At 44.4% G+C, this 14,584-nt stretch overlaps 1 protein-coding gene across 1 annotated transcript in view; it reads right to left on the bottom strand.

Annotated features, from left to right (window-relative positions):
* The window catches only part of PRMT8 (protein arginine methyltransferase 8), a 285,445-nt gene that overhangs the window by 95,552 nt on the left and 175,309 nt on the right, over window positions 1-14,584 (bottom strand). Inside the window, exons 6-8 of the mRNA XM_044277941.1 lie at window positions 12,740-12,827; window positions 10,774-10,889; window positions 645-795 (exon numbers count right to left, since the gene is read on the bottom strand). Coding sequence (XP_044133876.1) covers window positions 645-795; window positions 10,774-10,889; window positions 12,740-12,827 — 355 coding nt within the window. The remainder of the gene's footprint in view (window positions 1-644; window positions 796-10,773; window positions 10,890-12,739; window positions 12,828-14,584) is intronic.

Here is a 14,584-nt window from a genome sequence, read left to right as displayed (position 1 = left end):
AGTATACTGCGGCTCCCAAATCAGACCGCTGAATGCAAGTTGTCTACAGCACATCAGCCCCTTTAGTGGAGCACAAAGAGGTTTTCATATCTTATAAAGCAACAGCATATACCTTGGATACTGGGGCTACCCTTCTGGTTCTGACCTTGAGGAGATGCTCGCTCCATCTTCTTTTCTAGATTCTTTGATGCTAGTTGCCAGGCCAAGGTATTTAGATACAGGGGGAAGGCAATGAATAGAACCTTTGCCAAGAATAAAGGAAAGCCTATGACAGGCTCTCAACACTTATTAGAATGTAGGTTATAACCTCGACTGGACCCCCTCTCTCCAAGGATCACATAGATGCTGTTGTATGTATGCCCTTGACTATTGGTCAGCCCTCCCCCATTACCCATCTGCACTTATTATTCTTTCTTGAGGCGTAAGGATGTCTTATGTATATTGATGATCGAAAAACAAGACATCACAGCCCTCATCTTACCAGCTTTGCCTTGGCCACTAAGATAGAACCAACATTTTATATTTTTTCTATTTGTTAAATGTACCGTATATTATCAATAAATTAATTCCATAGGTAAGAAAATAAATCTTATCTCTACCTGTACGTAGTTACAGAGCACTGCACCAATGGCAAATATCCGTACCTGTAGAAAATCCAGTCTTCTTGTGGCACTTAGTAAACTCGATGTTGAAGTAGGTGACCAAGGCGTGAATGTAATCATTCCGCTGTACTTGTAGGCAGAAGGCTGACGTAAAGGCTAGTTCTTCAATCTTCACGGTATAGATATCGATTTCCTGTGTCCAACAATAATACAACCATCCTGTCAGTATGATGTACTGAAGGCCATTTGTATTACAATACTGGAGATATTGATTAAAATGTGCAAAATTTATGTCAAACACCTAAACAGAATAGATGTACCTTCTTAATATATTTGTATAGGGATCTGATCTTTATTTTGCTCCAATACCAAGCTCTAAATCTCCTAAAAATACCTAGATAGATGATAACTGGTTACCTGCAGCCGCCACTAGAGGGAGCTTAGGAGCTCACTGCATACTGGTAATCTTCTCGACAACCACCCAGAAGCGATTTAAAACCATCTCTGTTCTCGCCTTTCCAGCCCTCAAAGTGTTCAATGAGTGCTATGTAGTGAATAGAGGAAGCGGCAATGTCACTGCTTCCATGGAACCACATGATTGCTGGAAGTTCTCTAAGCATAGCAGAGCTGCTGGATCTTAGCATAACTAGATCAGCTAGATCAGTGTAAAATGTCACCCAGTAGCTGTTTTTCCTTGTACCAGAGGCTCCTATGGATGGGAAAAAAAGACACACACCAACCAAAACCATCACATTAGCCAATCGCTGACTGCAGCGGTGACCTGCTCCCAGTGCGTCATGACAAATAGTCACATGACACATGGCGAAAGGTCACCACTGCAGCCAGTGAGAGGCTGCAGCGGCGTCTAACCATAAGTTTACATCCAGGGGCTCGAGCTAAGCAGAAAATCTCGGGTGAAAGAAGGAGTTGAGAGCCAGTGTCGGGAAGCAGGTAAGTATGCTTCCCTTTGCAGATATTCGCAGGAGGAGGAGGGGGGGGGGGGGGTTGGAACTGCCAACACCTTCCCCCCTTCCTCCGCTAAACATGCACAGCCCCTTTAGAGCTTTCTCGGACCTGGTTATTAAGGGGTTATACACTGACCCTCAATAATAAAACAGTATGCAGTAAACTCCTACGCTATCTCCACAGATGGTTGCAGGCGCTGAGCATGTCACCTCTTCTGATCCAAGTAAATGCAGCAGAATAACTAGTATAAAGGCATAATAAACAATAAATCACACATGCTTTAAATGGGTTGCCTGACTTTTGCCCAAGGCAGCAATTCTGATAAAATACCAAAAGGATATACAGTATACTCACCTGCTACATTCACCGTTGTTTCTAGCACTGCTGCCATGATCCTTCTGCAATAAGCAGGACACTAGTACAAAGGCAGTGGGTCAGGATAGATATGTGTATAAGTTTATAGTTTGTTTGTGACGCCAATTGCAGCTTGCTCAGGTACTGTATCAGGGCCCTTTAAGAAGTTATAACTCATGTACCAGGTGAGGAATGCCAGAGGGGGATAATGTCTCTGTGTAGTAGGTATAGTAGTGTCAACGGTGTCTCCTACCTTGGTACGGCTGGACTCCTGGATCCTGGCTCACTTGCAATAAATTGAGTGTTGTTAATAGGAGTAATTGAGGAATGAATGAGATCCAGACTTGAAGTATAATGCAACTTGTCTTTACTGGATGGCAACAGTTACAGCAATAGTCTTTAGGTCCCAGCAGGTATTGGCAATGTATGGCAGGGAATAATATCTCTTCTGCTCCTATACTATATGCCTGGAGAATCTGGCAGGTATTTATCTTCTGCTCTGTCTGTCTTCTGCTTGGTATGGGCCTGACTGGCTGGGGAGGAATTTGGCTTCTCCTGGACTCTGGATAAGTACTCAAAGGACTGATCGCAGGGAATGATTCTTCCTGGAGATCTGTAGTTCTGGAGGTGTTGCTTGGTTGTCCACAGTCGAGGCTGAAGAGCTCAGACTGGGAGGATGGATCCTTGGCCTCAGCCAAGGCTGGATCCTAGGTTGGGATCCCTGTAACTGGGAGCTCCTATCAACACAGCCTACCCCAAGCCGGGGTGGCTGGTACACTAACTCAACTTCCTTCTCCTCCTCATGAGACAGGACATGGGACTAGCCCACTTCTGCTCAATACTGCACAAAGCAAAACCTTTACTGACTGACTTTTTAGTATCGTCCACCAATACCAAAGAAATCCGTAATCCCACAATTATGTAATGCAATGCCCGCAAATGAAATGGTGGCTTTATCCTGTAATCCCTTTCCTGCACCATAGCCTGAAGAAATTTGGTTTGTAGCACGATCACTATGATGACTGAGGGGAAGCTAAAGTATGGCTCTAAGGCTTGAGGCGCCTTACCTTAGGCAAAAGGCTCAGAAGGGGAGATATTTATCGTCTCCATATCTTCTGGCAATGTCACAGGAGGAGGGCCTTTAATCCTGTGCGCTCCCGGAAATGAGACACCTCAGGATGGGAACAATCCTGAACATTTAACAAGCGGGAAGGAGCAGCCCAGGGCTTCTAACGATTCCCGAAGCAGCTGGATCTGCCTGGACTTACCACTTGGTCCTACCCTGGGTACCTATAGGTATATATCACCGGGCGTAGGCCATTAGTATACAACGTCCCTATAATGACAGTCCGTGCAAGGGGGGGAGAGAACAAGAGCTGTAAAAAAGGCACACTTTAAGTAAGTTGCTACATTTTTGTTAAGTGCAGTGGTTTAGTGCAATCATGATAAACAGTGCATAAATTCACACTTGGGCACCTAGAAGGAGAATACACACAATGGGCATGTTATCTTGAACGTTACAAAATTTGTAAACTGGTACAATAGTGCAAAAACATTATGCAAATATCAGTGCAATCATATTAGATAGGAATATCACAAAGAGCTCAGGTATCACGTTTGAGTCTTTTCTTTGGGTGCAAGCTTTTATGTTGCAATAAAACATTTTTTACAAAAGTAGTGCAAATTTTATTAATGCAAGAATAGGCTCAACAATAACTTGAGTCCTTTTTCCTGGAAGTGCTTAAAGTTGTAGAATCCTCTGGAAACTGATAAAAGTCAATTTCTAATCCCCAGGGTTAAAAGTTAATTTCTAATCCAAAGGGTTAAAATGTTTAAGAGCAGCAGGCTATCAAGTAACCTGAGAAAGGGGATAAAACACTGAACTTGGACGTGAAGGGGGTTAAGTGCTGATGGGGGGAGTCCTAACTGGCATGACCATCAGGGTGAGGACTAAACAGGCAACCTGAAACAAAAGGTTAAAAACACACAAAACTGCCAACAGGTCCCCACCCGTCAGGAATCAGTCCATGGAGTGGCTCCCAAATGTCACTGTTATTTTTTCTTTATAGTGGATACCTTTTACAGAAAGGTATCCAGCTCCTCATCGCTGCTGGAACTGCTGAACCTCATAAGAGGTAGCTCATTGTAGCTGCCGTTGTGGTACGCCACTGCCCTCTGCTGGTGGCTGCAGGTACTGGCTGTGCTGACAGCCTGGAGAATGTGGCAGTTACGCGCTGTAGCCCGGAATCTCCAGCTGGCACAGAGGGGGATAGGACCTCTGGCTGAAGGGGCTCAGGAAGAGATGGAGCAGGTTGCTGGGGCTGCTTCCAGGGCAGGACGTATGGGGGCATGACATATGGCTGTACCTTGGGGTTAAAGGTAAGGACAGAATTGTTGATCTGTCCTACCCTCAGGGTCGGTGGTGCTGCCAGATCCGGGATGAGAGGTGCTGGCTCAGGCTGGGGTTGCTCCTTGAAGCGCAAACGGCCATCCAATGTTTCTTGAAGGCACCTCACCTTGCCCGCAGAGCCTGGTTCCTCCTGCCAGGTCTCTGGGGTGACGGCAGGGGTGAGTGGTTTATACAGCAGGGTTACACCCACAGCAAACGGTCCCTGGATGGATCGCATAGGAGTGTACTCGACCTGGTCTCCCACGTATAGGTTGTGCCATGCCTGAGGCATTTAATGCCTTTTAACGGAACGTCGGGCCACAAAGATTTCGGTACCGGAATAGTTATCCTGTAAGAACCCCACTCCCCGTTCCACAGAAAACCATAGAACAGTCCCGGTACGCCTGACCAAGGTGGGGTCCCCTGGCTGGGGGTCATCAACCACCTGTTTAACCCACTCTTCAACGGCTGACATATTCCCAGGCCGTCTGGGCAAAAGCGGCAATTTCGTGTGGGGTACCTCGGGGTTCAGGCTCTTTAACTGGCTGGGAGTGGAGCTGGGCGGTGGAGTGAAAACACCAGCCGCCTCCGCCGCACCAGTAGATGACTGTCACGGTGCAGGCCTAGGCCTGGTGGAAGGTGCTGGGGCCTCAGGACGTGGTGCAGGGGCAGACACAGACTGGGCCGGGGCCTCAGGGAGCGCGGCAGCTCCTACCTGTAGTCGCGGCCGGGCGGCCAGTTCCGGTGCCTCCTGGGTGCCGTCAAGGGGTGTCATCGCTATCCTGAACACCGTCTTGTCGATGGCGTGGGTAGATGCGTCAGCAGCGTCCTCCGTGGGAACAGACTTGACGTCGACTTCCATCCGGCCTGGCACGTCGTCTTCCGCAGGGGACTTGGCGGAGGGATCCACTGCCTCCGGGAACTCGATCAGGTCCTGGCCCTTTGCATCGGGAACCGGGACATCAGCGGCGACCTTCTCAGGATCCTCAGGGATACTGGCCAAGGTAGGTGGCGTAGGTGCTTTGACCAGGGAGGAATCCACGGCCTCCGGACTGGTGCCAAAGATGGAGGGTCCGCTTCGCCTCAATAGTTGGGAGACCTGAATCTCCAGTGGATACTCTGGGTAAACTGGCTCTCCGCCGATGGACATCTCATTCCATTTTGGGCGCGGGTAGGCCATAGCTGCTTCTTCGCATGAACAAACTTCCAGATCTGAGAGTGTAATCCAGAGGGCGGAGTCTTTATCACCTCGGCTCACAATAGGAAGTTCATGGTGGGCAGTCTCTATTTTTCCCGCTTCCAGGGGGGCGTATTCGACATCTTCGCGCTCTTGAGGGGGAGTTACAAATTTTTCCCACTTCTGGGGGGCGTATTCGGCATTTTTGCGCTCTTGAAAAGGCGTTCTTATCTTTTCCTGCCTCCGACAAGCATGGAGAGGCGGCGCCATTTTGCGAATATGGCGAATTAACTTTTTAAGTACTCGTGGGCACCGCATGGCGCTTCCTTGCACAGCAAACAGGCAATAAAGTCACTTTTATAGGTCTTTACACAAGCGGCAGCGCTTGCAATACTGTGAAACATGCGATGGGATCCGTTTTAACACACAATTGGATCCGGTTCTGTTAGACAGGCGTGGCACACAATTCAATCCGATCCTGTTATCAGGGGTGGCACACAATTCAATACGATCCTGTTTGTGACACCACTTTATGCAATGAGCAGGACACTAGTACAATGCAGTGGGTCAGGATAGATATGTGTATAAGTTTATAGTTTGTTCGTGATGCCAATTGCAGCTTGCGCAGGTACTGTAGCAGGGCCCTTTAAGATGTTATAACTCATGTACCAGGTGAGGAATGCCAGAGGGGGATAATGTCTCTGTGTAGTAGGTATAGTAGTGTCAACGGTGTCTCCTACCTTGGTACGGCTGGACTCCTGGATCCTGGCTCACTTGCAATAAATTGAGTGTTGTTAATAGGAGTAATTGAGGAATGAATGAGATCCAGACTTGAAGTATAATGCCACTTGTCTTTACTGGATGGCAACAGAAATCCATACGAGTTACAGCAATAGTCTTTAGGTCCCAGCAGGTATTGGCAATGTATGGCAGGGAATAATATCTCTTCTGCTCCTATACTATATGCCTGGAGAATCTGGCAGGTATTTATCTTCTGCTCTGTCTGTCTTCTGCTTGGAATGGGCCTGACTAGCTGAGGAGGAATTTGGCTTCTCCTGGACTCTGGATAAGTACTCACAGGACTTCTCGCAGGGAATGATTCTTCCTGGAGAGCTGTAGTTCTGGAGGTGTTGCTTGGTTGTCCACAGTCGAGGCTGAAGGGCTCAGACTGGGAGGATGGATCCTTGGCCTCAGCCGAGGCTGGATCCTAGGTTGGGATCCCTGTAACTGAGAGCTCCTATCAACACAGCCTACTCCAAGCCGGGGTGGCTGATACACTAACTCAACTTCCTTCTCCTCCTTATGAGACAGGACATGGGACTAGCCCACTTCTGCTCATATAGGGGAGACTAGACAGGAATGAACTATTCCAGTCTAGCAATACTAAACTGGCTAAGGTCTGCTGAATACATTGCTGCCACCTGCTGGTGAACATGAAAATGACAGCAAATTTATGAAACAGGCATAGAAAATACATATACAGGGAAATGCAATGTTAGATTACACAAGATGACAATAAATATACACCCGACATGTTGTAGCAGGGAAATAGAGTTTTAGTAACATACTTCGGGATGTTACACTTCCACCTGCTACAGCCATAATGTCCTCTGACTGCAGCCATGACATGGCCACAGCTGCAGCCAATCACTGGCCTGGTGACTGGCTGCACTGTTCAAGTCATCGCTACAGCAAAACAAACAGTGCCCAGCAGGGAGGACTGGAGCAGCAGTGCTGGAGGTACCATATATGTTGTTTTATTATTTTCTGACCATTGCTGGCTTGGAGAAAAGGTTTTCATAAGTCAGACAACCCTTTTAAAGAACTTTACTGCCATTGGAACATACAGTACAATTTTTAACATGCAAAATCTTACTACTAAAGGAGTAAACTTGGAGCTGCGGGCATTTTCCTTTGTGGGTTCTTTGGGCATAGGAGACCCTAGGAGATGTCCTGAATTAACCTTACTAATGTCACTGTGGAACAGCTTCAGTTGTTAAACCTTTGATTGTTTTGTGACCAGATAACAGATTTTCAGTACTCTGATTTCATGATCTAGATTCTAGAACATCTACGATATTTTGTAGTTCTGATTTCATATGAGATACATCCATAAAAAAATAAATAAAGGAAACATATAAACATACTATTTCTGTTTGCTAAAAGAGAATAGATACACTGCCTTGCTAAAGTGTTCGCATTTGGTGTTTTTCCTGTTTTGTTGCATTACCACCAGAATTTTAAATTCACTAGATTTTATGTAATGGATGTGACTCAAAAAGTCCAAATTGTTATGGTGGAATGCAAAAGAAATACCTTGCTTAGGCCTAGTTCACACTTCAGGTATTTGGTCTGTTATTTCCATCAGTTAGGGCTCATGCACACAAACGGGTTTTCCGTACGCATCCCATCTGCTTTTTTTCAGGTCGGATGTGGACTCATTCACTTCAATGGGGCTGCAGAAGAAAAGCTGTCCGTATCCGTATGTCCGTTTTGCAGACACTAAAAAAATTGAACATATCCTATTCTTGTCCGTTTTGAGGACAAGGATAGGACATTTGTGAAGGAGCGAAAACAATGGCTGCAGGCTCTCGAACGGTATTCGTGTTTTGCAGATCCGCAATTTGTGGACCACAAAAAAGGTTACGGTCATGTGCATGAGCCCTTATTGTAGGCCCAAACCTGTAGGGGGGCCTACTCAGAGATAAGGCAGAACGGAAAAATGTCTTCCTGTTCTGTGTTTTTGACCGACACCTGGTTTAGGCTCACAATAACTGATGGAAATAACTGACCAAATAAGGGCTCATGCACACAAACTTATTTTCTTTCCGATTCTGTTCTGTTTTTTTTGCAGACCGTATGCGGAAACATTCACTTCAAAGGGTCCTCAAAAACAACGGAAGGAACTTCGTGTGCATTCCATTTCTGTATTTCCGTACCGCAAAAAAGTAGTGCATGTTCTATTATTGTCTGACAAATCACGGTCCAAGGCCCCATTCAAGTCAACGGCTCTGCAGAAAATACGGAACGCACACGGAACACATCCGTATGTCATCCATATTTCATCCGTATTTTGCGGATCCATACTGTAGAAATGCTATATTGCCCATATTACTCATGTGTTTGGTGATTAATAAGTTACTGTTTCCGTTTCCGATCTGTAAAAAACTGATCAAATACGGAAACCATACGGATATGTTTTGTGCAATAACGGAACGGAAGAGGACTTAAATCAGAGAAAAAAAACCTCAGATACTGAACAACGGATCTGTGAAAAACAGACCGCAAAACAACGGTCGTGTGCATGAGCCCTAACTGAGGTGTGAACTAGGCCTTAAAAAATAAAACCATAAGGCCCCTTTCACACGGGCGAGTATTCCGCGCGGATGCGATGCGTGAGTTGAACGCATTGCACCCGCACTGAATCCCGACCCATTCATTTCTATGGGGCTGTTCATATGAGAGGTGATTTTCACGCATCACTTGTGCGTTGCGTGAAAATCGCAGCATGCTCTATATTGTGCGTTTTCCACGCAACGCAGGCCTCATAGAGATGAATGGGGTTTTCACGCTATTGTACTATGCATTCTGTATTCAGAATGCTATTATTTTCCCTTATAACCATGTTATAAGGGAAAATAATACAATCTACCCAGCACCTAACCCAAACCCAAACTTCTGTGAAGAAGTTCGGGTTTGGGTACCAAACATGCTGATTTTTCTCACGCGAGTGCAAAACGCATTACAATGTTTTGCATTCGTGCGGAAAAATCATGCATATTCCCGCAACGCACCCGCACATTTTTCCGCAATGCCCGTGTGAAGGAGGCCTAAGAGTTGTGAGTGCATATGTATTCACCCTCTATGTTATGAAATCCTTAAATAAAGTCTAGTCCAACAAGTTAATTTCAATAAGGTCCCCCTGTGTGCAGTGTCACATGACCTGTCACATGATGCGAGTATAAACACTGTTCTGAAATTCCCCTCATTCTGAAACACCACTAAGCAAACAACATGAAGACCAAGAGGTCTAAAACCAGGTCAGAGAAAAAAAACACTGTGGAGGAGTATAAATTAGGGTTAGGTTCTAAAAAAAAAAAAATCCCAAACTTTAACCCTTTCCCGTCACATGTTGGGGCTTTAAAGATGGCAACCGGGTGCCTGCTGGGGATAATGCCAATCACTGACATTTAACCTCTCAAATGCTGTGGTCAAACCTGACCACGGCATCTGAGTGCGCTAAATACCGAAAGTTAGTATTTCCAGTGATGCTCCCCCATGGGGCATAGTGAATGACAGGAGGCTGCTGCACAGTCTTTCCTATGGAACCCTTGTCTGTAATAGGGCTCCATAGGAAAGTAGTAAAATCATCATAGACTCCAATGCTAATGATTGCTTGTTATAAAAAAGTGGAAAAAAAAGTTTTTACAAATAAAAAAATTAAAATTACCCCCATTTCCCCAAAATAAGAATAAAAAAAATAAAAATAAAAACACATCATGGTTATCGCCACGTGCGAAAACGCCCATACTATCAAAATATAATAAGTAATAATCCCATACCGAAAAATGTAATGAAAAAAAGGGTCAAAATGCTAAGCTAACAGAGACATGCCCCAAGAGACATGCATCTGTAACTGCAGCAAAACATGGCTCCACTAACTACTGACTTTCCTGGGGTGAATATTTATGATTATGAACATTAAGGTTCTTTGTTTTTGTGTTAATTATTGTGTGTCACAGTAAAATATTTTGCACCCTCAAAGTAGTAGAATTGTTGCGTAAATCAAATGATATAAACCCCCCAAAAATCGATATTTTTTATTCCAGTCTGTAATGCAACAACACACCATCAGGGTGAATACTTGCACAAGGCACTGTGTAATACAATTTTGCAATGTGAACCATGTTACTCATTGGAAGAACATCTGTCCATGTTCTTCAACCCCTTGATGTCTCAAAGCTATCATCCCCCACATTACTGTTCAGTGGAGGCACTCATTCCTATGGATTTCAAATAGACAAATTCTGAGAATTTATGGGCATTTATGATATTATAAATTATCGTTGTGTTTGATGTCCAAGTGGTTGGACATTCATTTTTATAGATGAGTCTTTTACTGCAATGATCAAGTCGATACACATGTCATATAAGCCTAGGGTGGAAAAAAACACCATCTTGGCCAGGCCTACATGGAACTCATGACTTGGACATCGCACCGAACCGGTATATGATCTCAGTCCTTTTATACAATGTAATTACTTCTGCATTGGATATCACCAAACCTTTATCAAACAGGAATTGGTCACCACTTGCTTTGGATCTACAATGTCCACCAGCGGCTCCCTTATGGCAACATCCCTGATACACGTCATGTCAAATCCATACACGTTTTCCCACCCTGTGAACAAAAAGTTGCAGACACAATATTTAGTCTTCACCAACTATACACAAGTAGTAATCATTTTACAGCTAGTCAGCCATAAGTACTAGTAGAAGAAAACTTAATGTAAGCTATAAGTAAAAGGTTCTGCATCTTTGGATTGGTGTCCTGTGGCAGATCAGACCAGTAGATTAGATCCTATACCAGGCGTCCATGACCTAAGGCTCTTAGATTGTTGAAAAACTACAACTCGTAAGTCATAACTAGGCTTTCCTTTATCTGGTCATACATTCTGCTCGGCCTGTACCTAAACACCTCGGTCAGAGAATCTTGCCTTGTGATTGTGAAACTGCAGCAGATAATACCCTTTATTAGTGGTTTATGTCCCTCAACCTTGCAAACTACAACATCCAGCATGTCTTGACAGCTAGTCATGACCTACATTAGTGGTCTGTGACCTGTGGCTCTCCAACATCTGTGAATCCACTACTCCCAGCATGCTCTACATATAGATAACACGTTATATCAATTTTGTATGATTTCTACCCGTAGATTTATATTTGGACTGCAACTCCCTAAAATATTGGCATAATTTGAGGCTTCAGGGCCCCAATGCAAAATCTTTACAGGGCCCACACTAATCATATGCCATTTTTAAAACTCGAAAAGTGCACCAGGTCCTTTGCTCCCCTCATGCTCCAGGGTCCAGGTGTGACTGCTATCTCTGCACCCCCTATAGCTATGCCCCTACCTAGAATGCCTTAAAGGAAATGTGGAATTAGAAAATGACCTAAGTGTTTAAATGCCGTTTTTATGTTTAACGTTTTTTTAAAGAATCTTTGGTGATGTTACTTTTAATTTTCCATGTCACAATATATTTAAATGAAAAACATAAATTCCTGCAGTTTTCCCACCGACCACTAAGCCTTATAATAGGCATCACTTCTTGGTCTGTAAAGATCACTTTACTGCAGTTATCTGCTTATCTATACACAGAGGTGATATCATTACAGGCAGGACAGAACAGATAATACCCTATATCAGTCATCTGTGATCTGTGGCTCTCTAGGTGTAGTAATACTACAACTCTAAACATATTCTGACCGCTGATTATACCACACTTGCCAACTCTCTAGGCAGGTCCAGGCTCCCAGAAAAAGGGGAGACCTCCTGGACCCTCAGAAGAGTTGGCAAATCTCCCAGTATCTGTGGAATCCCCACAAGGCCACGACATCTCCCTCAGATTAGTTGTGTGTGGCACCGAGGATGCATCATTAGACACAGCACCAGCGGCCAAATACAGAGGCAAGCACATAAAGGAGGCGTGACACAAAAGAAAGGAGTGTGGTTTCGGGAAAATGGGTGTGTCTAGTCCCCAAAAAGTTCTGGCTGTGTGTGCTGCACACTCTCAACTCCTACGCTTGCCAGCAAGAAGGTTGACAAGTATGGATTAAACCTTTTATTGGTGGTGTGTGACCTGTGGCTTTCTAACGGCTCATGCACACTGCCGTATGTATTTTGCGGTCTACAAAAAAACGCATCTGCAAAAAATACGGATGACGTCTGTGTACACACAGACATATGGAAATGGAATACACACGGAGTAGATTCCGTTTTTTTGCGGACCCATTGAATGAATGGTTCCGCATACAGTTCGCAAAAAAAAAAAACTGAACTGACACGGAAAGAAAATACGTTCATGTGCATGAGCCCTAATAGTGTGAGACCAAATATCTAATTTATTGTGATACTACAACTCCTAGCGTGCTGGAACTCATAGATTCACGACATCCATAGAGCCACTGGTCACAAACCATTCTGAGATAGATAAGAGGGACAGGAGCGGTGTTTGAGGATCCAATACTCACAGTGAATCTTGAAGTCCTTATATTGTCTGTCTTCAATTGCGACGACATACAAAGCCGCTCGGTCAGGAAACATGAGCCCTCCAGGTTTCTGTTGATGAATTGTGGGGAAATGGGTCTCGTAATCTATTCACCTGACAAAGACATCATAGTTTGAACTGCACATATAAAATCCAGACAAGCACCCCCTGCACGCTTACTATCCTCCATCACACTGTCACACACTGTTTCATATCTGAGCGGATACATCAGCCAGAGGCAAAACACAGAGATAAAAATGTCTCTTTAAATCAAAGTCATTGTCAGTCACAGAGAGACTATTGAAATGAAAGGTCTACCGGCTGACTACACTTGATGCTAGTTTTAAGGATTTAAGGAGAGCAAATAGGAAGCTCGCAGGTGTTTCGGTTGGCGTTTGGTATTGGAATATTCAAAGTGGGTGCTTTTTTTTGCAGGAAAAGTTTCTCCATATGGCGGCACAACTTTTAAGCCGTGCAGGAGGATTTCTCACCCTTTATATTATCTGTGTCATGATTAAGGAGTAGGAAAAAAAAGTGGATATTCCAGTTTCACCAAATTAGGCCTCATGCACACGACCGTTGTGTGTTTTGCGGTCTGCAAAACACGGATGACGGATTTGCAGGACCGGCACGGACAGTCATTAATATAACTGCCTATTCTTGTCCGCAAAACGCGGAAAAGAATAGGGCAGTTTTTTTTGTTTTTTCTGCGGACCACGGACCGGAGCAACGGATGCGGACAGCACACGGAGTGCTGTCCGCATCTTTTGAGGCCCCATTGAAGTGAATAGGTCTGCATCCGAGCTGTCAAAACTGCGGCTCGGATGCGGACCAAAACAACGGTCGTGTGCATGGGGCCTAAAATGTATTTTTTGTAGAATGAAAAGTTATAAAATTTGCCAATATCCTTTCTCGTGGTTTTCAAGATCTCTGCTTGCTGTCATTCAGTAGGAACCTTCATTGTGGGATAATAAACTGCCTTGTGATGAGATGGGCCCACAGGTGTATGGCTCCTTACAGTTATCAGAGCTGTGTTTTGCAAACTGGATCTATGAAGTTAATGAGCACAAATTAAAGCACCTCCTAAAACAAGTTAAAAGAGGACCTGTCTCCTGATATGTCTTTTTTTTGTGAATACTTGCATTCTCCGTAAATTACTGGAGGATCTTTTCTTAAAACTCTTTGATGTGTCATCCCTCTGTTATTGCTCCTGGAAATGTAAGAATAAATTGACGACAGGGTGTTAAAGTTCCCCTTGTCAATAGGGCAAGTCTCTACATATGCAATTTTTACTGCTATGGTTAGACTGTTTATGGACAAAGGGCATGGTACCATCTAGTTATTTAGTCATACATTTCCATGAGGAATAATAGGGCCCAGATGACCTTGAAACAGATGTGAATAGTTATCTATTGGATTAAAAACAACAACTGCATTCTGGCCAGGCTTTCCCGTTATAAAGCTAGTGCCTGCCCACTTCTGTTCCCTAGCTTCTCAAAGCATGCAGAGTCACAGACACACAGAGAGAGACTGCAGCTGCATCCCCCTCCTCTGCCCAACTGTGTTTTTCACAGAAAGCCTGCAGGGAGGCAACTATAGATTATAGGCTGCTGGAAGTTGATGAATATATTTCAAGTATACCATTCACATGCACTTTAACCTTTGACAGCCTAAACATCTGGAGATGTTTATGGTGCTCCTTCTATACCCTTGCCTATTAGAGACCTGATTGGCTTAAACAGGTTTTACAGAATTAGAAAAACATGTCTGAATTCTTCCAGAAACAGTGCCACATCAGTCTGTGGGTTGTGTCTGGTACTGCAGGCCA

This window comes from Bufo gargarizans, chromosome 2 (genome assembly GCF_014858855.1).
Source record: "Bufo gargarizans isolate SCDJY-AF-19 chromosome 2, ASM1485885v1, whole genome shotgun sequence".
In the NCBI taxonomy this organism is placed as follows: domain Eukaryota; kingdom Metazoa; phylum Chordata; class Amphibia; order Anura; family Bufonidae; genus Bufo; species Bufo gargarizans.
The sequence above is the reverse complement of the archived record's forward strand: the minus strand, read 5'-3'. Positions and strand labels throughout refer to the sequence as shown.